The sequence below is a fragment of the Symsagittifera roscoffensis genome, chromosome 5 (assembly GCF_963678635.1).
Source record: "Symsagittifera roscoffensis chromosome 5, txSymRosc1.1, whole genome shotgun sequence".
Classification (NCBI taxonomy): Eukaryota; Metazoa; Xenacoelomorpha; order Acoela; family Convolutidae; genus Symsagittifera; species Symsagittifera roscoffensis.
This window is the reverse complement of record NC_087066.1, coordinates 30,046,837-30,069,285: the sequence shown is the minus strand read 5'-3', so window position 1 is coordinate 30,069,285 and position 22,449 is coordinate 30,046,837. Positions and strand designations below refer to the sequence as shown.

Sequence of the window (22,449 nt, the reverse complement as noted above, 5' to 3'; positions counted from 1 at the left end):
GGCAAAACCCCAGCATAGGGATGAAAACTTCATTATAGAAAAACGTAGAATATCATTCGCGCTGCTTAGATTTTGAGACGTCGACTTCAGTGTACACTTTAACCCTGGCAATAAATTGGCTTTTCACCAGGTCAACATAAGGACTTCTTAAATATGTGCCAATTCAATAATGTATAGATAGACTGACATAGATGGAAGAATCCCATATACAGACTACACTTCACTGCACTCCCAAGCTGGCATCATAGCTACTGTATTACAAATGGCCTAGCATTCATAACCTGGAAAATCGAAAACATTTCGTACGCATCGCAAAATACGATATATATCAAACGTGCAAAAAGTCTTTCATTGAGCATGCAAAATTAGTACGTTGAAAAAGCTTAAACATATAAAAATAGGGACTTCTTAAACATTTGAAACGCCAATTAAATAATGTATAGATAACACTACACTCGCTAGCTCGCTGTGTAAATAAATGCCAGTCAGAACTTTAAAAGTTAAGCATCTTAACGAAAAGATCAGTTTGATTCATTTTTTATAGAGCAGGATATTTCGCCTCAAAGTTTGAGCTTTTATCTTTAATATATTAGCTATTTATTTTTTGTTCCCAACAAAAATTCCTAACCTTGTTAACTTTAAGGTACGATTTGCTCTCATCAGCAGGAGTCGCATTGAATCCCCACGCAGTAATCACACCACTATTTCCACCCGTGAACATGAACTTCTCATTCGGCATCGTCGCTGTAATGACGTCACAATTGGACCCCACGCCTTCAAAAATCGAGACCAATTTGTCTGGGTCAGAGGTCATTCCCATTCTGATTGACCCGTCGATGAAACCCCAGGCGACGAATCGTCCATTTTGATTGGGCACCAGCAACCTATTCTGTTCTACACTCAAAACTTTATCCGTGGCACTACCTCCGATTCTGATTTGACCCACAGATCCCCTATGAGGAGATTTCACCAACTGGACACTAGGTTGAAGATTGTCAGGCTGGTGGTAAAATATTTTGGCTGAAGGATACGCAGTGCTAAATGGGCGCTCAACTGACCACGCCAAAAACGCTTTTCTAACTGGATGCGGCTTCTTAAACAACTGCTCTGGAATTTGGCCAAAGTTATTAATGAACCCAATTACTGCATTCTTTTTAAGCGGATCACTTATGTTGTAGATGTCCACATTTCCTTCGTAGAAAAGATGGTGGAATAAATTATAGGCTTCTTTGGCTGCTGGCCCACGTTGCTTGTATCCAAAAATTAAATCGATCCACTCATGCAAATGAGAGGAGACGTAATCACTTTCTAGAGCTTCGCGATGCATACGAATAAATTCATCTGGCGAATCTTTGGCCCATTTTGGCAAAACTGCGTCATTGAGAACAACTCCACTTTGCTTTCTACCTAGGTCAAATTTGTTTTCGTTTCTCAGAAACTGTGGTAAGTAGAAAAACTCTGGAATCAATTCTTTCACGTCGGCCATGTTGTTTTTGGACGCTGATAACCAAGTATCTTTGATACTATGGAACATTCGATCTGCTAAGTCAAAATGGCCGCCTTGGAGCCTAAGGAAATTTGACGTGAACGGCTCTAATCTTACGAGAAAAGAGCAAACTATCATAGCTGAGCTATAGTGCGTTCCATAATGATAAGGAGGCGTGTCAAAGTGGTTGTCCGATTCCCATTCTTTGAAGCGCTTCAAAAATGAATCTAAACGTTCCGGATCCTGAGCGCCCATTGGCTTCGAGAGATCTCGAAAAGACTTCGGATTCTCCAGATCCAAAGAATCTGAATCATAGTCCTTAAGAATCCACGGGAATACCGGATACTGCATCAAATCGTTATACGAGCGACCTGCTAATGTATTAAGGTGCATCAAATATTGGAAGTTGGAAATCTCTCCTCTTTCCCATCTTTGTGTTACACTTTTCTCCCCAATTAATGAGGAAATCAGCCCTGATGATCCCTCGACTGATGTACTCGCTTTCTGTCCAGATACGCTCTGAGCAGCTGATGTGGTTAAAGATGGACAGAATGTTAACAGTTTATGATAGGCTTTGTTTCTGTCACTCTGGTACCCGAGCGATACTGGGAATGCAAGCAGAAGACTTCTTCCGTCGGCCGAAAACAGTTCAAGGGCAATAGGCTGTAAAAGGTAGCGTCTTTTATGAATTTCTCGGATTTCGTCGTAATTTAGTTGCAGAACGACACGCGCAGATCGGTTCAGTTTGAGGTCGTTTGCAGACACCGCTTGTCCAGTTTTGGGAATAATAGGCTCAAATTCTCCTAAAATGAGGGAATTATCAGCTGAGGAAAAACAAATCGTAAGTATTATTAACTTAACACTTAAAATTTTGCAAAAACATTGATAAGTGAATTCTCATTTTTGAAATTTTGGCAGAAGAAAACGTACCTGAAGTGAGAAATTCGATGTCTTTCACTTCCCCATTCAACATAGTATATCCATCAACAATGTAGAAATGTTCCCTGAAGAACACCATCAGTCCCTCGAAATTATCCAACCCCTGGATCCTCGCACACCTGCACATGGTGCAATTCGCCGTCACGTCCGAAGTGCCTAGGACTGCAAACAATGACGGAGCCGAGCAACTAGTTTGGTTCGGTTCTGCTAAATTCAAGTCAACAAGGGATGAAGTTGAGTCAAGCCTACCGCTACTCTGTTGTGCTCCCCCGGCCGAGGAAGTTGTCGAGAGAGTTCGCATCTTTGGTACTGAATCTGTTCGGGTTACATTAGTTGTTTGAACTGTTTCTGAGTCACTTCTCCGATGACCTGTAGTCGGATATTGATCGCTACCACTGTCTCCTGTGTCTGAAACAGCGTGCTCCTCTAGAGTTCCCAGAACATTCGGCTCTGTTTCGTTCTCTTCAGCTATTTGGCGGTAACTTTCTGAAGATGTCAACTGCATTTCCCTTATACTCGCCTGTAATTCCAGTTCTTCTTGACCTGCTGCGTTCGTATCATTAACTTCATCAAACTCTTCGTTCGGGACCTCAAGGGTTGCAATATCTTGTTCTTCTTCAATTTGACTGTTTCTGAGTGCACTGCCTAGGTTTTCAGATTCTACTCTCTTTCTTGACAATAGAGGTGTTGTACTTACAACATCGACTGTGTTTTGAGACCTTAGAGTGTTTTGAGTTAGCCTCGGCGTGCTTTGAGTCACAGGAACTGAAGACGTTCTCTTCAGAAGTAGACCATGTTTGGCATAGAAGTGTTTGCTGTCGGCTGAACTAGGTGCTCTTTTGCGCGTTGAAAATTTGTTTTGCTCTTGTTCATGCCTAAAAAAATGCAGATATTGCTTCAAAATTTATTAGAGCAAAAATATATATGCGACTGAAACGCCTCCAGGTTTAGTGAACCACAGTAAAATTGAAATACTTAATCGGTAATTTTAGTGCAACTCAATCACTAATGGAATTTTAGTTTGAGATACTTCAAAGCGTCATAGATCCCTGAATTATGCTACAAATAGTCTTATTACCTGTAGGGGAACAAAGTGTAGAAGTTCTTATGGGGTTTCATACGCTTTCTCATCCTGCACGGCCCCTCAGTCATATCCAGGGTCCACTTATCGAATCTACTTGCATGCATTGGGCCCCAAATGCCTCGCTCGCTCAGCAACGTCGACCCATTACTCATAATCTCATCGACAGGAGTTGCCTCCACTAAATTCTTCTTCAGCTGTTCCAGGTGTAACTGCACAGATGAGATGTTTTCGGCACCCAGAGGCGCGTGACTATTAACCCAGTGGTGTACGGCAAGGTCAACTGGAACACGTGAACTAGTTTTGACAGCTGACCCTGATTGTTTGATTGACCCCTTAGAGGTGAAACTTGCGAATCCTTTAGTGAAACTGCCTCCCCATCTTGAGATCTTTGACTGGTTTAATTGCGCGTAGAGAGCGAACGTATCTTGTTGAGTTCGTTCCGTTTCGTCTTTGACAAAATTCACCCAATACTTCAGCGATGGTTCCCTAAATTTGTCAGCGAAAGTCGAGACATCAACCCGAGTTGATCCCTGAGGCAAATTCACTCGGAAAATGTTCTCAATTTGGTCTTTTTTCTTGTCTATGATCGTGTCCCAAAGCCTTTGGCAGCCGGTCAGAACAAATTCGCGATTACTTGCGTTCCTACTCGAACTTACGACGCTAAATATTTTGCAACACAAGGCTCCGAGGAAATTCAGGTCGTTGTTTTGAGGAGCAAATATGTACTTTCGCTTGCCTACGTACCTGAAGAAAACAAATCACATAAGTTGCATGGCCATTTACATGTAATCAAGATTGGAAACACTTTTCCCAACGTGCAAAACTCACTCAACTTCACGGCTTTCAAAAATAAATAATTCTCCGAAGATTAACAATTTAGCGTTTTGAACAAAATCCATGTAGTTAATGGTTCAGAAGTGTCTAGTGAATGTTCGCGATCTAATCCATTTACAATTCCCACAATCAGCGTCATTCTCACATTAATATTCCAGCTACCCAATATACAGGACTTATTTTTACATCCATTGACAAGAAAAAAGCTTTTTTTTGCTAAGTTTCATAAGCTTTGTTAGGTCAAAAAACAGAAAATTCCGACCATAAAAATAATTTCGAAATTGTGTAAATTTTCCCCGTGGTGTAATCAGAGGATCTGAACTAAAGCCTAGAACTTATGCATGATTGATAGTCAAAGTAAATTCGGCATATTCGACCTCAGTATTCTTCAAAAGAAAGTCAATAAAAAGTTTTAAAAAAAAACATATATTTCCAAGAAAGGCGCTAAAAGAAACTATGAAACCGAGGTATTTGGAATTTAAAATGAAATTTTTCATGCTCAAAATTTATATCCAACAGTACCACTTGATTAAACTTGAATTTTCATGAAATTGAGCATGTCAGCAGCAGAGCAGCATCATAAGTGATTCTACCGATTTTGTTAACTAGTTGTTAATTCAAAAAAAGTCTATATTCCGATTTGATAAGGCTTACTAATCCCAAGCGTAAAAGATTCATGGTTGACATTTTTTGATAAAATTAACTCAATTTGAGCAAACTAGTTTAAGGGCAGACCACCAATTTCAGTCATCTAGTGAACTATTTATAGGATATCCGTTCGCAACATCCTTGCTTATTTTGCTGCAGTAAAACAACATTTTCACGTCTTAAATAATTTTATATTCCTATTAAAAACCGGCTCTTTAGCTTTATTCACTCGAAGTTGCTACAAGATAATGTAATTTGTCAAAACATAAAACCAGTTTTTCGACACAAAATCGCGAATGAAACTGTTTTCATATGATTTATCAGTCGACCCACTCCGATAAGTTTATTTAGTACCTTATTTATTGCGGGAAAACGTTTTCAAAAAATCAAAACAGACCCGAAGACAAAGTTCTGTGCCAGAATGTTGGAAAAGCCGTACTGAACTTTCGATTTTCACGAAAAAAAAAACAGCCAACAGAGAGTTTATAAAAGTGTCAACGATGGCAGGAAAACAGCAATACTGACTTGTTTAAAAAACTTCAAAATTATGATTTAAACAGAAAAAAAACATATTCCCTAAATTTATGATGGACATTTTTTAGATAAAAATATACCAATTTGAGAAAACTGAATCAGTCGTTTGTTTAACACACAGGGAAATGTGAGACTAAAACCCGCTTTCGAAACTCGAAATCGATCACGTTTCTCGTGATTTTTATGGTTTTGCAGTTCGAGTTTGCCTTCATTTTAGTAAAGGAAACGAACTGAACATATTCAGCAATCAAAAGTCAAACCACGTAAAGATCAAAACTGAGCGTGAACAAACTAAGGCTTTTTCGTGGGGAAAAAAATCAAAAAATATCAAGAACTAATTAAGAGCCTTCACTATATTTAAACCAAAAAAACTCACTTTCTGAAACACTCGAGAGTCCCCATCTGGTCTAACAGCTGGTCATTTGGCAGTTTCGTCAAATCGTATATCAACACTCTATTCAAAGCCGAGTAGAAACCAATCTCTGATTGAGAAGCCCCGAAGTCCGACTGTTGAATTAGCCGACAGAGAAACTCGATCACTTCTGAGGGTGTTTTGTTCAACATTTCTTGCCACATGAGGTCAACAAATCTGTTGCAAAGATAAACTAAATGACTCGGAATGTGTTGTTGGTTACCTCCAGGCGTGAACGGCAAAGCAGCCGCAGTTGGGTTCATTATTTCCGCCTTAATTACGTAATCCATGACATGATGGGTTATATCAGTCGTGAACTGTTTCTTTTCCAGCTTCGACCGCCTCGAACATCGATCACCTGTCGTACTTGTTGCGCTTGATTGCACTTCTGTACTACCTTCGTTGAAAATCGGACACGAGTCCAGAATTATGTCGAACACTGGCAATGATTTCTGTGGCAAAGGGTAGAGTGTACTTTGAATCACGATGCCACACAGCAGGTCCAGGAGATTCTGTTTGACTCTCTGGTTCGCGCACTGATTGTAGGAGATGTTAGGCGGGAATAGAACTCCTGTTATGCAGTTTAGAACTGGTGCTGTGAAGAACTGGACCACACTGGCGTGGTTTAGAGACTGGAGGAGTTGCAAGAGACTGTCTATGATGTTTGTGATTGACGTAGAGCCAGTGAGAGTGTTAGAGATCTCAGAGTCGCTTTCGCGCCTGCTTCGCTCTTCCACTGATAGCTGAAAATTAGCAAAAACAATATTTTGTGGCTCAAAAACTACAATAATTTTGGGGGCCAACGGATAAACACAACAACTGTATAACAACAATTAATACTATCTTCTAGCGTTAAACTGTGCGCAAGGTCTCGAGCAAGGGAAAAAACATCAATCTGGAACTAATTTAGCTGCATTTCACTGAAACTGATGATAATTTTAATTGTTGTCTGTAGGACAAAAAGCTATTGTACTCATTTGATAATTAGTCTTATTCACAAAAATTTTGATCCAGGAGTTCAGACAAAATTCCGTGTCGCAAATACGAAAAACACCCACAATGATATAATGATTATGCAGCTCCTCGATATCTGAGCTCACAAAAATCAGGAAGGCAGGAACTCAAAGATTTAGGAATGAAAAAAAGCAGCATGACCATTAAATCAACGAAACAAAAAAAAATAACAGTTAAGGGGAACTACTATTTTCTACATACTAAAACTAGTGCATCTTAATATCTATGAAGGTTAAGTTAAGGGAGTCAGTAACAAATCGATGCATGTTGCATTCCAACTTCAGCTCTTGCCTGAAAAACATCACGGTCAGATTCGGAATTTGGCATCTCCTCAAGAGTGCCAAGGAGTTCTCCCCTTAAAGGGGATCCAACGCTGACACTGACAGAGGTTGTAGGGGTCTTTTTAGCCCCAATTTCAACCTGAAAGCGTTATTATAAATATTTTTAAACACTCAGCCTTAAAAGCTCCAAATAAAATTCAAGAAAACGAAGTTAATCAATTTGATTGATACAACAATAACCTTAACACACCACGAGAGAGGGGGGTGGTCTGAATTGACACATCCAAATGAGTCTTCCGGTTCTTGAAAATATGTACAGAATATTGAAATTATATCAAAACCGCGAAATAGTGAATTTGCTTCTCTCGCATTGAAATGAAATCCCGATAGTTAAAAGCATCTGAGAATATGAAGAATTTTCAAAAAAAGTTGCATAATAATTTCAGCTAAAACACAGTCAAATAAATCAGACGTTAAACTAGTGACCAACTGACCTTGTGGATTGCATGTTGTAGCATGACTATGATGACTTGAAGGGGTTCGATGAGGATGTTTGCAGATGAGGAGACGGGGGTGGTACTGCTGCTAGAGGGGGGAGATTGTGGGTTGGTTCTCTGGGGAGAGTGCGAGTGGGGGTATCTGAAGTCAGCATAAGCACACAGCTCCTGCCCGGAAAACTAAAACGTAGCCAATAGACAGTTGGAAAATAGTCCATGAACGCAAAGAAACAGAAAAAAAAACTGCATTTTTTTTTTGAAAAACTTCAAATTTCGAATTTCAATGAATACATATACACCCTTGTTGATAAAATAAACCCAATTTGAAAAAATTGCTAAAGTATTAGCTGAAGTGTTAGCTAGAGTGTTAGCTAAATATTTATTCCACTGAGAAATCTCAAAATTAAAATCCACCTTCGAAACTAGATATCGATCACATTTTTACGCGCCATTTCTTCCGTAATTGAGGAGCAAATTTAAAAAAATTTAAGAATGGTATAACTTTCTCAATTTTGTATGAACATTAATTTTCGTTTAATAGCCAAAATTGTCATTTTTACGTAAAACATTAATTTTTTTAAATAAAAATCTTTTGCGCCCACTTTTAGAGATTACACTCTTGTTAAATTTTGTTTGGCTATATGAGAGGCTTGCATTGATATAGTTTGGTCAGTAAACAAAGCCAAAAATGATAATTTTTGGGGTAAATTTTTGAGCCCGAATTTTGCAAAACAAATAGCACCATATTAATTCGGTTAAGCAAGATTGGTCTTCATCAGTTTTTGTCTAAAATCAATCCAATTTGAGAAAAAGCCATTTTAAATTTCAAGTTTTATTCATTTTGCCTGGATTATTTAAATCAGCACTGTATTAATGGCATTCATAAATGCATTAATATGCTTGCATGCACATTCTGTAGTTATTGAAGCATTTTAGACTTTTCCCGAAAAAAAAAACACGACCTATATAAGAGTCTGAACAACGTTCATTGGCTTTTAAAAGCATAAAAAGAAGCAAAACACTCGAACGTAAGCTTGTTATAATAATTATATGAACGCGAGCAATTAATCGTTAACTTGCAGAAAGGCTATTTCTGAGGACGTCAGAATAATGTTTTTTTTTTAAATTTGATTGAATGGAATTTCTTTAAAAGTGCATGATAAAAGACCACTGAGTCGTAATGAAAACATACTTAGACATTAATATGTTTCAGAGATAACTTTTTAACTGTAAATTACCTGTACGCTGGGTCCTGGTGGATCTCTGATAGGAATCTTCGATAGCGTCAATGCAAACAACAAGTAGTACAGTTGCGTCACGTGAGTATGATGAGCCATACAATATTGGAGTGCATCGAAGCCGTTAACTGCGCAAAAAGCCGGTCGGAACCCATTCTGTTTCGCATGAGCCGAAGCTGAAGCTCCTCCGACACACAAGTTTTCATCTATCGATTCAGTTCTCGTATCTGCGGCAGCACCTTTTGACGAAGCAGGGGTTATAACATCCGAGTTACCATTTGCATTGCCAGAATTTGTATTTACAATTCCCATGGCCGCCAATGATTGCTGTCGGCTTACTGTTACATGAGATGAACTCTGAGGATCGAAATGCGATAGAGGTTTATTCGAGTATGGATGTTGCAAGGCTGAGTTAGTAATGCTCAACCAGTTACCATTATAACTTCCATGTTTGAAATTACTCATGCCTGTCGGGCTCAGTAAAATTATTACTAGAAGTCTGAAAGCTGCGACTACTGTACTTTCGTGAATTTTTGGATCGCATAAAAATAATAAGATCCAGTCGAAGCCAATAGCTTCCTGGACCATTGAGCAAAACGAGGTGTTCAATTTCGATCCATCCAATGAAAAGGCTTCGCTAATCAGACAGTACAAGGAATGATTACGCAACAGTACCAATTTCTGTTCTATGGAGTTTTCTGTGAGTGATTGTTCATTTGGGGAGTTGTTTGATAAATAGAGCAGACTGGCAATGTATTGTGCAACACATCCGATGTGTGCGTGGGGAGATTTCGTCAGAAGCGAAACTGCGAGTTTGATGAGGGCTTTGCTGGTAGCCAGTGAAGCGCAAGATTGAGTTTCTCGTAACTGTAAAAAGACATAATTAAGGGCCACTATTAATCATCATAATTTTTTTAAAAACAAGTTGAAAAAAAGAATTATTTTAACACAGAAACAAAGCTGCAAATTGCTCACACGAACAGCCAAAAGCGCTTTAAGATGCAGGAAAATACAACATTGTGTAAATAGGCCTTGAAAGATTAAAAAATTTTCCGTCTCAAGCAGGTGTGTTACCTACCTCTACGCCAAATGGGCCGGATGGTTGATTGAAATTGACTTTATAATAAAGCAAGTAGATGAATGAGTGTAGATTAGTCCGGTGAACAAAGTTATTTACGGGAAAAGTCTAGTACTCTATTGCAACACCTTGCTTATCGCAAGGGTAACAATGAAAATCTACTTTCGAAACTAAGTTCATCACGTTTTTCGCGACCTTTACACTTTGGCTGTTCGATAGTTGAGTTCGCGTTCCTTTTATTAAAAGTAATGAACTGAACATGAAAAGAAATTTTACCGTGAACAAGTTTTAAGACTTTTCCTGAAACAAAAAACGAAAAAAAAATCGTCACGACCTATATAATAGTCTTCACTACATTCATCGACTAAAAAAAAATTTGCAATTTTTTGTCCAAATTTAATGATATTTTCTAGAAGTGGCCATTCAATTAGGACAAAATACAAGAAATATTGGTAACTATAATTAAATTAACGTTGCAACTAGGAGACCAGCTTCTTATCGAATTTCCACTAATTTAAAAAAACGAAAACACAAGAGAAATTTTTGAAATTTTTAACAAGCCAAATCATGACTAAAATAGCTTCAATATGAAACTACTCTTAACCATATACGAGTTTTCCTTGAGGTAGTAGAAACAAATTGAGCCGAAAAAAAAAAGATTTTATAAATATATGTTTTTGTAATTTTCAAGTCCCCCTGAAACTACATTGAACAACACTTGCAACAGCACAGTTGCTAACAGCACAGGCAAATTGCGTGATGTGACAACAAAGCCGACAAAACTTGAGCAGAAAAAGAAATTTCCGACAATTCAAATTTTACCGGGAAAAAATGGAAAGGAAATTGTCATAAAAATTTTGAGCAAAAAAAGTATTTTAAATTTTTATTCCAACCAACCTGATTGATTCAAAAAGATGATTGATTGGAAAAATCTAGCAGTCAGGGTTAGCAAATTAGGAACGATAGGAGTTAATCAACGTTAAAAACTAAAATGAAAACTGCCTTATGCGCAAAAAAATCTGCGGTGTGGCAGCTAAGCCAAAAATCAGAAGTCGGCAAACAATAGTCAAACTATTCAATTTTTCCCGGGAAAAAAGTTTACCAATCACTGAAAAAACCCTCGAACCCCGGACCATAGGGTAAACAGGTAAGTGCATTACCTCCAGATTAAGTGGGAAGGCGCCTAAAAGTTGCTAAAGTTCGATAACAACGCAACATCAATTTCATACAAATGGGTAAGAAAAGTTGTTTGCGGGAAAAAGTCTAGTTCATGATTACAAGACACTTGCTTTCGCAAGTGCAATGAACTCGAGAAACTCATTTTTATTTAAATGTCTGATTTTTGAGTTTCAAACAAAAAAAATAAGACTTCAAGCTCATTGAAGTAAGACTCAATAAGAGTCATTTTCTGCAATTGCCCAATTCACCATTTTTCATTTGAATTGCAATTATGACGAAAAAATCTTCTGCAAGCATAAATACACGTTTTAAATAATTAACCCTTTAGAAAAATTTATGTTTATTTCACATTCAAAACTTTAATCAAATTTACCAACATATACAAGAGTGAAAATCATTAAAACCGACTATCATTGCCACCGCAGCCCCACTCTTGGCAATGGCACCGCAGATTTCGTCGCGTTTTATCAACGAAAGTTCTCAAATTCAGCATCAGAGCACTTCATGACCATCTCTTGCAGCGTTGAGAACAAACTACACTCAAGTGCTCACAAAAATGAAGCATAAAACAATGTTTTATGTGGAGTACAAAAACATAGCAGATGGTTTATTTATATTCCTTGGATGAACACAAACATAAATCAGCAAAAAAAGAGAGATGAATTTTCAAAACAAAAAAAGCTTTTAACAAGATCGATTGATTTGCAATCAATTTGATGCCGAGGGAGAAAACATCCTGTTGAGGATTACAGCAGATCGAAATTGGATTTAACCACTTTTTACCTCTGAAAAATTACCTCATTCCTAGCACTCACTCTACTTGTATGCTTTCACGCATCGACAGCAATAGATCCACTTTCACTCCAGAAATCTTATTCATGGAATCAAATTCTTAAAAAGAAAAAAAGCAACAAAACAGCAAAATACAATTTTTGACACAAAAACCGACCATCGAAAGGGTTAAAACAAACACAAATTACACAACTTCAGCTCAAAAACCGACCGCCGGTAAATTAATAAAACACCAATCGTTTTTGACAAAAAAGCAGAATAACCAGATTACTTTTAAATGCAAGAATATCAATTACTTATTTTACGCTTTCTTTATGCAATTAGAAGCAAGTTCAATTTTTGAATGTCTAGACTGAAAAGCGCGATTGAAGTAGTTTTCAGCATAGAAAGAGGAGCCTGGAGGGCGGTAGGTGACGTAAGAGATTAAGACATAGGAGTGTAATGAAAATGCGACCGCATTTACTCATTTTCATTGAATACATCCATTGCAATTCTTATTCTACCACACACAGTATTAGTATTACCACGGAACTCATCCAATTCGCAAAAAAACAGAAAAACAATCACAATTTCAAGTAGATTGGAAATTGAACCTTTTAGCCCATCTTTTTTCCTTACGTTTTTTGTTTCCTTACGTTTTATTCCCGCAGAACATACAACTAATCTCATTTCCAGTAAGTAACAAGAAAAACATAAATTAACCAAAAAAAACTACTTGAAGTAAAATAAAAGAAATTCTGCTTTTTGAAGGCTTCGAAGAAATAACGAATTTATTGTCCAGGACTTCAGAAACAGACTTCATTTATATCACTGGACCGTTAATTTTGAGCTATTTCCGAATGTTATTGAAAGAAATATTAGCTTAAAACAGGTCCAGTGTCCTTTATTTTACTGCAAATGTCGCCGTCAAAATAACCTTTCAAGTTGATTCGAATTCCAATTCCCTGTTATTTGAACTCTTTCATGTGGATAGAAATTGAAACTGTGACGTAACAACTTCATTCGATCATATATTACTACTTTTCTTGTTCAATTCGAGCTACCATTTTGACAGTCGTGACCTCTCGGATATCAGCGATAACTCACTTGCAGAGCTCAATTCAAACTTGTTTCTGCAGATTCTAACAAAAAAGATACAGAAAACTACATGCTACAACAGCAAATTATATTACAGAAAACTACATGATACAAAAACTCATTATATTACATCAACACAGTGAAAAGATTTAATAAATATGCAACATAGAACCAGTTTCTGTGAAAAAGAGAAAAAGTTCATTCGATTCGTCTGTAGAATTGACTGACTATATTATTGTCTTTTCTCAAAATATCAAACTCTGAAATTAACATTGCGGCCAAATGCGAAGACTTTCACCAACAGTTTACTCTGTAAAGTTTATCTGTTTACGCATCCAACCGCTGAAATAATAAACTGAAATCCTAGGCTGAAGTCCAATTAATTTCTTTAAGACTAAGTGACATTAAACCAATATCAACTGTTTATCATTTCGCCACCTTTGAATAGACTTCATATCTCTCTCATCTCTCTCTATTGACCACTTGTTTTTATTAATCTCCAGCCCATTTATAACAGTATCAATAATTGAAACAATGGAGACAAAACGAAAACTTTCAGTTTTGTTTCACATTTTGGTTCTACTCGTTCATGCATTTACTTTTTACTACGAGTTCGCTTTTCTCTCGTGGCCAGGCCGAACAATCGGAGACCGGTTCCTCAAACTCACAACTTACAACTTCGTCCTTTCTACCATATACTGGATCTTCAGGTTACTTGAAAACTTCACCGACGTCTCAAAAATCATCAGGACGAAACAATTTCTACTCAGCACTATTTTACCACTGAGCACTATGGTGTTTATCATGTTTTGGGCTATTTTTCTCTACAACCCGAATCTACTCAGGTCACCAGAACTTAAAAAATATATCGACCAGGGGTTAATCACAGTTCCACCATGGATCATCCACACTTATCATACAGCCATCATACTATTTCCGGTCTTCGATCTTCTTTTCTATCCTAAAAGCGCCAAAACAGGAAGTGATCATGTGAAATCTTCATTTTCAGCGATTAACTCGGTGAAAACATTTTGCTTTCTTAGTCTTCTCTATTTTATCGGCATGATGGGAATCGGTCTGGCGTACAATAAATGGCCATATCCGATGTTAGCTTCAATGACTATGGTTAACAGACTGGCCTTAGGCCTGACTGTGTTAGTTGCTGGGTCTAGTTTGAGCTACTGTTTCACCGTAATAGATCAAAGGAGGAAACACCACGCACACTGAAAAGTTGCCGTGTACTGAAGCCACCAAAAAAGCTACACATATTCGCTATCCTGTTTGCTATTAGAAATGTATTATACAAGTTGAATAGTCGTCCGTATGATAAAAATTTACCAATTAGATCACTTCTGTTTTGAACAAACGCTGCAAAATTTATGAAGTACAACACCGACTCTAGCTGCAACACAATACAATTGAATTCAAAACCTATACAGTAATGCGACTGATTAATAGGACATCTCAGTGATATCTAACTAGCTAGAAGATAAATTGATCAGAATTCAAAAATTAATATTAACAGAAAACAAATTTCTAAACCTTCTAGATTTTGAAAAATTAGTGTTTCACTGCATTTTTGATTCTCAATGGCTCAGACTTTTCATTATTTCATAGCTAAAAGCTAAAACTTACCTTTTAAGAGTCAGTAGTTTTTATATAACTTACTAGAAATCAATTAATACTTTTCGAGACAGAAAATCAAAAAAAATGTAACTGTTGTCTTTCATCAGGGCTTGAAACTTGAACAATCAATAGCCAGCAGACAGTGGCAAAAGATTTAACAAACGAAAGGCAACAGAAAAAATGATATCAGCTTGTTTTTGAAAAAATTTCCGACGTTCGAATTTCAAAGACCTTCCGGCACTTTCGCTGTTCGATGGTGAAGAGTGCTTCAGTTTAACCGAAAAAAAAGGTCTTTTAAAAAAGATTTAAAAAAACGAAAAAGCAAATTTGAGAGTGAAAAATTTTTACCCAAAGGCGAAGAAGAGATTCGCACCAACTGCGATGTAAAAAGGAATTACTATCACTCTTTGCAGATAAACAGACAAATCGAAAAATAAAGATGAAAAAATTTGTTTTCAAAAAATTTTTTGAAAAAGAAGCGAAATCTGGAAACTGAATTACCTCCACTTAAGAAGCTTTACAAACATAGACGAAGCGATGTTTCACAGAACTTGCGAACAACACTCAAATATAGCATGACAAACAAACCGACAGAAACAAAAACGAAGGCTGGCGAAAACAATTTTCCTACATTTGTCTTCATTTTGTCTTGAACAAAAACTATTTTCAAAAACATATGCCAGGAAGTAAGACATTTGATTGTTGAACAAGCATCGGAAAAAATACAAAGAGGTAAGAACGCCGATTTATGTTAAGTCGAAACTTTTTAAGCCGAACAAAACGAAAAGAGGGGAAAATGGAAATCGGAGTTACAACCAGCATTAAAAAAATTGAGAATAGAGCGGGCATTTAAAATTCAGACATGCTCAAAAAAGTCTTCTGTTCGCTGACGAAAGTGCAGACTTGGAGATGACTAAAACTTCATATATCCTCTGAACAAAACTGTTTACGGGGAAAAAGTACCAGTTGAAACACCCTTGCTTATCGCTAGGTTACAGACTGCTATAAAGAAAACTCTAATATAATGTTCTTCATTATATTCACAGACTCATAGAAAATACAGTAAGGAGACGTTTTAAAAATAGCCAATAAACGTCTCTTTACAGAGTGTCTTAAAAATTGATTGAATTTATTTATATTACTAGAAAAAATATTTAAAAAATATTACTAGAAGCTATTTGAATTACTAAATAATTTATATTTAAAAATCATGATAAAACTAACCCAGATTGAGAACACTGCATCAGGAAGAAAAAACGTTCCTAGAGGCAAACCGGAGTTTCACAACAATTGCGATGCAAAAAAAAACATTGCGCTACAAAACAGTGAATGAAAAAAGAGAGAAGCCAAAAAACTTCATAATTGTATCGGATGAAATTCATAAACAATACTTAAAAAATGAAAATCATTAACCGAGCGGCAACAAAGGCGACAAACTTGGGGTCGAAGCCTGTTGAGCCGAAAACAAAAGTGTTGTCATAAAAAATTTCATAATATTTAAGTTTTTACGACCCATCCAAATTAAAACATGGCCCCAAAGAGATACTTTTGCCCTCTAAATAACGCGAAATAAGTTGAGTCGATATACCATAAACTGAAACGGTTTGAATATTTGAAAAAAAAACGAAGAGAAATGAAAAAAAAATTCAAAATCAGACAGGGTAAATTTACAAACTTGTGAAGTTTCAGTTATAGTAAAAACTGCTTAAATTGGAACAAAACCCATGCTTTGAAAGTTTAACTAATAAAAACCCCTACGAGATAAAAAAAATGGATTAAAAAAACGGAAAATGAACCGACAGAAACTAGGACGAAAACCACGATCCCGAAAAAACTGAGAAATTACAACCTGAAACTTGAAAAGATAATTACAAGCTGAAATAACAGCTTTGAAAAGATAACTGCAACCTGAAACCAGAAGACCCTCTACAAAAGGAGATCGTATAGAAGTGTGGACAAAATTGTTTACGGAAAAAAAGCCTATTACCCGATTGCAATAACCTTGCTTATCGCAAGGGTAACTGCCCGGGGAAATCTAAAAGCTGAAATCCATTTTCCACGCTAAAAATCGTTCATGTTTTTATTGCACCTTTTCCATTTATTATTTAAGGCGGGTACTTTCAGCATATGAAATGAAATTGAAAAGAAATGCATATAAGCATAATTTATGAATGCACTTTGTACTTATTAGAGCATTTGCTGCTGATGAGAACTCACGAAATCGATTCATCTGATATTCTTTTTCTAACACACGCGAAGCTGCGCTTCGCAGACACTAGCGAGAACACGACGAAAAAGCGGCTTTATAAAGTGAAATAAAAAAAAGTAGAAATAAGCCTCAGATTAGAAAAACTATTGGATTCGAACCTACGTCCTCGAGATTTGGAGTCTCACGCCCTACCCTCTCGGCCACGAACGGTTACCGATCGGCACACACTATTCACAAAAAGAGCAGCTACATATGCGTATAAATTGCCAATGCAATGCAGCAAAAATGGCACCAAATACGAATAGACACAATTTTGCATGTAATAATTTGGAATATAATAAACTGAAGGCATCCAAAATAAATTTGCATGTAGAAATTGAAAACCAAAAAGCCACATTATTTATAAATTATGCATTCCAAGGAATTGAGAGATTTGAGAGAGAAAATTTCTGATATCCAGTTTTTATTATTATATAGTTTAGAACAAATAGCTTTTTTCGGTTCATTTGGTGATTTAAAACAGCATCAGCTCTAATACTTATTACTTATCGAATTTCAAAGCACACGCTATCAAAAAAACGTTAATGTGCCATAAAATAGTAGGACCAATAGTTGCGACATAGGTTGGAAAAATGAATAGTCGTAGTATTACACTACGCTCGCTAAAAATCATTAATGTATAAATAACTGTGCCATTGCAAAAAATGAAAAATTTTTATTCAAATATTTTGTACAAGAAACAACAAATTCAAAATAATACCTTTTCATTGTTCCAATTCCAAAATTTTAACTTTCATCAGTAAATTAGAAAAAAACAGCCTATCCTAAGTTGTAAAAGTAATGAAAATAGAAATGAACATGATTAACAAATAAGATATAATATCGAAGCCGAAACACAGAAATTTTCAAAACAGAGACGAGCAGGTGCTCATCAAAAGGGGTTAAAAACTGACTGAAAAAAAAAATTCACAAAATTCATACCATAAGTATAGCCAACAGACAGTTGGAAAACAGTCAATCAACGCAAGTAAACAGAAAAAACTGACTTTTTGGAAAACTGTAACTTCCGAACTTCCACGAAACAAATAGGTGCCATGATACTCTTTGCATTTCTAGATTGATTCAAGATTGAAAGTTTTGGCTCTTTTTCCTTTCCCCTCACCTCACACGACCATCCATTTGATGGTCTAACGAGTGGTTTTACGAGGTTAATTATGAAGACCAAATATGTTTGCCATGGCATAATCAGTCTGCATGTCAATTTTCATGACAATCGGCTAATGTGGACAAAAATTTTAATTATAAAAATTTCCAGGTGGGGGGAAAAGGAAAAAGAGCCAAAGTTTTTTGATAAAACTAGCCTCGCATAATTATATTCCGTTTTCGAAACTAGAATTCGAGCAAGTTTTTTGTGACCTCTACACTTTTGATGTTCGATAGTGGAGTTTGCCTTTCTTGAAACAAAAGAAAAGAAATGAACTCAAAACGAATCAAAACTGAAACCGCGAAAAACTAAATTTGAGCTTGAAAAAAATTGAAGACTTCTGAAACAAAAAAAAACATATAAAAGAGTCTGATCCACGTTCATCGACTCTTAAAAACATAGCCAACAGACATTTAAAAAGAGTCAATGAGTCAACAAGAAAAAAATATGCCCTCAAAGCATTTAGAACAATTCACGATTTGCGTTTTTTGATAAAATTAAACCAATGCGAGAAAACTGGGTCAAAGAGTAAAAATTATAATTCGCAGGGAAAACTGAAAACTAAAATCCACTTTCGATACTAGAAGTCCATCACCTTTTTCATGACTTTACACTTTTGCAGTTCGATAGTGGAAATTCCCGTCCTTGTAACAGAAGAAAAGAAACAAACTTACAACGAAATCAAAAGTCAAACCGCGAAAAACTTAGGTTGAACTTTGTACTTCTAAAAAAAGTCGTAAAAGTAGTTAAGTTAATGTTTTTTTAAAAAAAAACAAAAAAAAATCATCACGACATATAAAAGAGTCTGAGCTATGTTCATCAACTCTTAATAACATAGCCAACAGACCTTTAGAAAGAGTCAATGAACGCAAAGGAAAATAAAAATTATTCTGTTTTTAAGCTTTCTAATTCCCGAGAAAAATTGCATGAAAAAAAGCTCATAAAAATTTTTTTATATCGACGCTTTTTTGATAGAAGTAATCCAACCTAATAAAACTGGATAACAGGTTAAATTTCTTCCCGCTGCATAATCTAAATACTAAAATAACCCATTCAAATTTAAAATCGTTCAGATTTTTCGTAGCCTTCACCGTTTTGCATTAATTATAAAGTTTTTCAAAAATTCAGATAACAAACATAGCTAATAGACATTTGCAAAAAAGTCAATGAACGCAAGGAAGCAGAAAAACAATTAAATTTTTTTTTTAAAAAAATTGTCAACTTTCGACTTTCAAAAAAGCAATATATGCCCTTGAAGCATATAGAACAATTCATGACTGGCGTTTTTTGATAAAATAAATCCAATTTGAGAAAACTGTGTCAATAAATAAAATTTATATTTCGCTGGGATTTATAAATTTATATTTCGAAATTTATATTTCGAATTTAAAATCGCTTTTTGCAATAAGAAGTCGATCACGTTTTCGTGACTTTTACACTTTTGCTGTTAAATATTGGAGTTTACCTTCCTTATAATAAAAGAAAATATATGAACTTCAAACAAAATCAAAATTCAAACCGCGAAAAACTAAATTTGAGCTTGAAAAAACTTAAAGACCTTTCCTTAAAAAAAATCATCACGACATATAAAAGAGTCTGATCTACGCTCATCGACTCATAAGAACACAGCCAACAGACATTTAAAAAGAGTCAATGAACACAAGGAAACATAAAAATTCTTCTGTTTTTAAGAAAAAATTCATGAAGATAGGGCTCATAAAAAATTTTTGAATCGACGCTTTTTTGATAGAAGTAATCCAATCTGATAAAAACTGAACTAATAGATTAATTTCCCGCTACACAATCTGAAAACTAAAATAACCCACTGAAATTGTTCAGGTTTTTCGTAGCCTTCGCCCTTTTGCATTCCGTAAAACGTTTCTCAAAAATTCAGATAACAAACATAGCCAACAGACATTTGGAAAAAAGTCAAGGAACGCAAATAAACAGAGAAAAACAATGAATCATTTTTTTTGAAGAAACGTCAACTACTATTAAATAAAAAATTACTTATTGACACAGTGTGAGGAAACTGTGTCAATAAGTAAAAGCTATAATTCGCTGGGAAATCTGAAATAAAAATTCCACTTTCAAAACTAAAAATCAATCGCGTTTTTCATTACCTTTACAATTTTGCAGTTCGATAGTGAAGTTTGCCTTTCTTTAAACAAAGGAAAAGAAATGAACTAATAAAATGGAACATCAAATCGCGAAAAAACGCCGGAAACAAAAAAATCATGTAAGAGTCTGAACAACGTTCAACTACTGTCAATACTGGTTGCTCTTAAACTAGCCGGATATACCTCTCGCGCTCTGTAAAAAAACTGCTAGGAACTACAAATTTTTAATTTTGATGCAACTCAAACTTTAGCGCCAGGAAAACATGGCGTCAGAAAATAATTCCAGCTCCTTCACAAGCTCCGTTTGCGGCTAGACTGCTGATAAACATCGTACTAAAAAAACTTTAAAACGATTTAACGCTTTACTTCTAACACAGTGGCGAAGCTGAGCTTTCCACCACTTGCGATACACACAGCCACCGACTCGTAGAAAAATGACAAAACGCCAAAAAACAACACCCAAAATTATTTTCAAATGTTTGTTTCAAATCTAAACTCAATTTGATGAAAACTTGTAGCAGAATACAACAGCCGAAATAACGAACTGTTCAAATTGAAAAAAAAATAATAATGAAAAAAAATTACGCAAAACCAGACTTTTCATTTATAATAAAAAAAGCTGTTAAAATTGGAACAAAATCGTGCATTAAAAGGTATGTCAATATAAAAAAACCGTACTAAAATGAGCTTTTAAAAAAACGGAAAATAAACCGACAAAAACTAGGACGAAAACCACTATTCTGAAAAAAAATTGAGAAACATTTTTGAAAAGATAATTACAAACTGAAAAAGTCTACTATTTGAATTTCAAGAAACTGAGCATACCAGAAAACGTAAGTTCCTTCTAATCGGGTCCAGTTTACCATTCCTACTAAAATGACCATTCAGTGAACAAAGTTAATTACGGGAAAAAAGTCTAGTACCCGATTGAATTGTAACCTTTTAACCTGTCTCATGTGGGTGATTACCCACGTACTAATGGAATTTTAAAACGGTCATTAGAAAATGCAAAAGTGTTTGTGAACAAGACAACCTTAAAAAGGACTTTTCCAATTAGCAAGTGGATCAATAGGGGAAAAACATTTTTGAAACTAAAAGCCACTCACGTTTTTCACGCCCTTTGCCCCTGTTGCTGGAGAGCGCAAATTACCTTGCTTTTGCTTAAGAAAAGAAACGAAAAACACATGACCTATAAAGCAACTTCACGTCGTCCTTTAATGAAAACCTTAAAAACGTACATTTTAGAGCAAAAAAGTGGACGTTCTTCAAAAAAAAAAATTCAATTCAATCAGTGAAACAGTAAAAAAAAATAGCCACATTAAGCCTGCTTTTTTTCGCTGAGCTTACACTCAGTGATTTTACGAACCTTTTTTTAAAATACCAATTAAAACTGAGGCGTAGGACGGCATTTTCTCTGTCTTGCCTTTGCTGATTCCTAGGATGACAACATGCATTTATTATTTTTACTTTTTACAAGAAAGAAATAAAAGCTAAAAAAAATTGGTATAATTTTCGATTGGGAATGTCAAAGTCAAATGCTGCATTGTTGATAATTGCATGATAAATCAAACATCAATGCTCAATTATGTTCGTAAATCACCTTGAACATAAGTACTAATATCAAGCATAAGATGTTCACGCAGTCATGTGACCTTTATAAAGTCATTTTTATTGTCACTTCATGTCAAACAGTTGGTCAAAACAAAAACAAAATGAACTGGTATCGCAGCAAAACTCAGCTTCATTTAGTTGAAGTTATCGGAAATCGAGACAATTTTGAGACACGACTGTTGTTTTACAATGATTATAATTCGTACCCTATTTGGACCGCCTTACAACCCTACATTGACAAGGAATCTCAAGGGTCGAAGAAAAAACAGTTGAGTTTATTCGTTGGCGAGAAAGCAGATGAGGTGGTCAGATTATTATTGAAACAAGGCTTGACGATTAAATCGTGGTCAAACACAGCTCCAAGTGGCCGACAACCAAATAGTGAAAGCGACAGTACTGAAAAATGGACCTTAACCCTGCCAAATGTTATTTAAAATCATGGCAGTGCTGTTTAAAGATAAAAACTCTAAGTATTTTGTTTGAATAGCTAATTGATTATGATGTTTTATGTTCACCATTTGTGAATTATGATTGAAATCATATATTGCCTTTCTTTTTGATTTTTCATTTCTCTCAGAATTGACCA

The 22,449-nt window shown here is 35.7% G+C and overlaps 1 protein-coding gene across 3 annotated transcripts in view; it reads right to left on the bottom strand.

The window, feature by feature from the left end:
- The window catches only part of LOC134846137 (WD repeat and FYVE domain-containing protein 3-like), a 78,523-nt gene that overhangs the window by 21,227 nt on the left and 34,847 nt on the right, over positions 1-22,449 (bottom strand). For 2 of the 3 annotated variants that reach the window (XM_063863359.1, XM_063863360.1), the window contains 7 exons: positions 8,968-9,834; positions 7,727-7,909; positions 7,243-7,371; positions 5,902-6,680; positions 3,504-4,253; positions 2,417-3,300; positions 629-2,289 (listed from right to left, as the gene is read on the bottom strand). In XM_063863359.1, coding sequence (XP_063719429.1) covers positions 629-2,289; positions 2,417-3,300; positions 3,504-4,253; positions 5,902-6,680; positions 7,243-7,371; positions 7,727-7,909; positions 8,968-9,834 — 5,253 coding nt within the window. The remainder of the gene's footprint in view (positions 1-628; positions 2,290-2,416; positions 3,301-3,503; positions 4,254-5,901; positions 6,681-7,242; positions 7,372-7,726; positions 7,910-8,967; positions 9,835-22,449) is intronic. The other variant, XM_063863361.1, reaches the window with a different exon arrangement.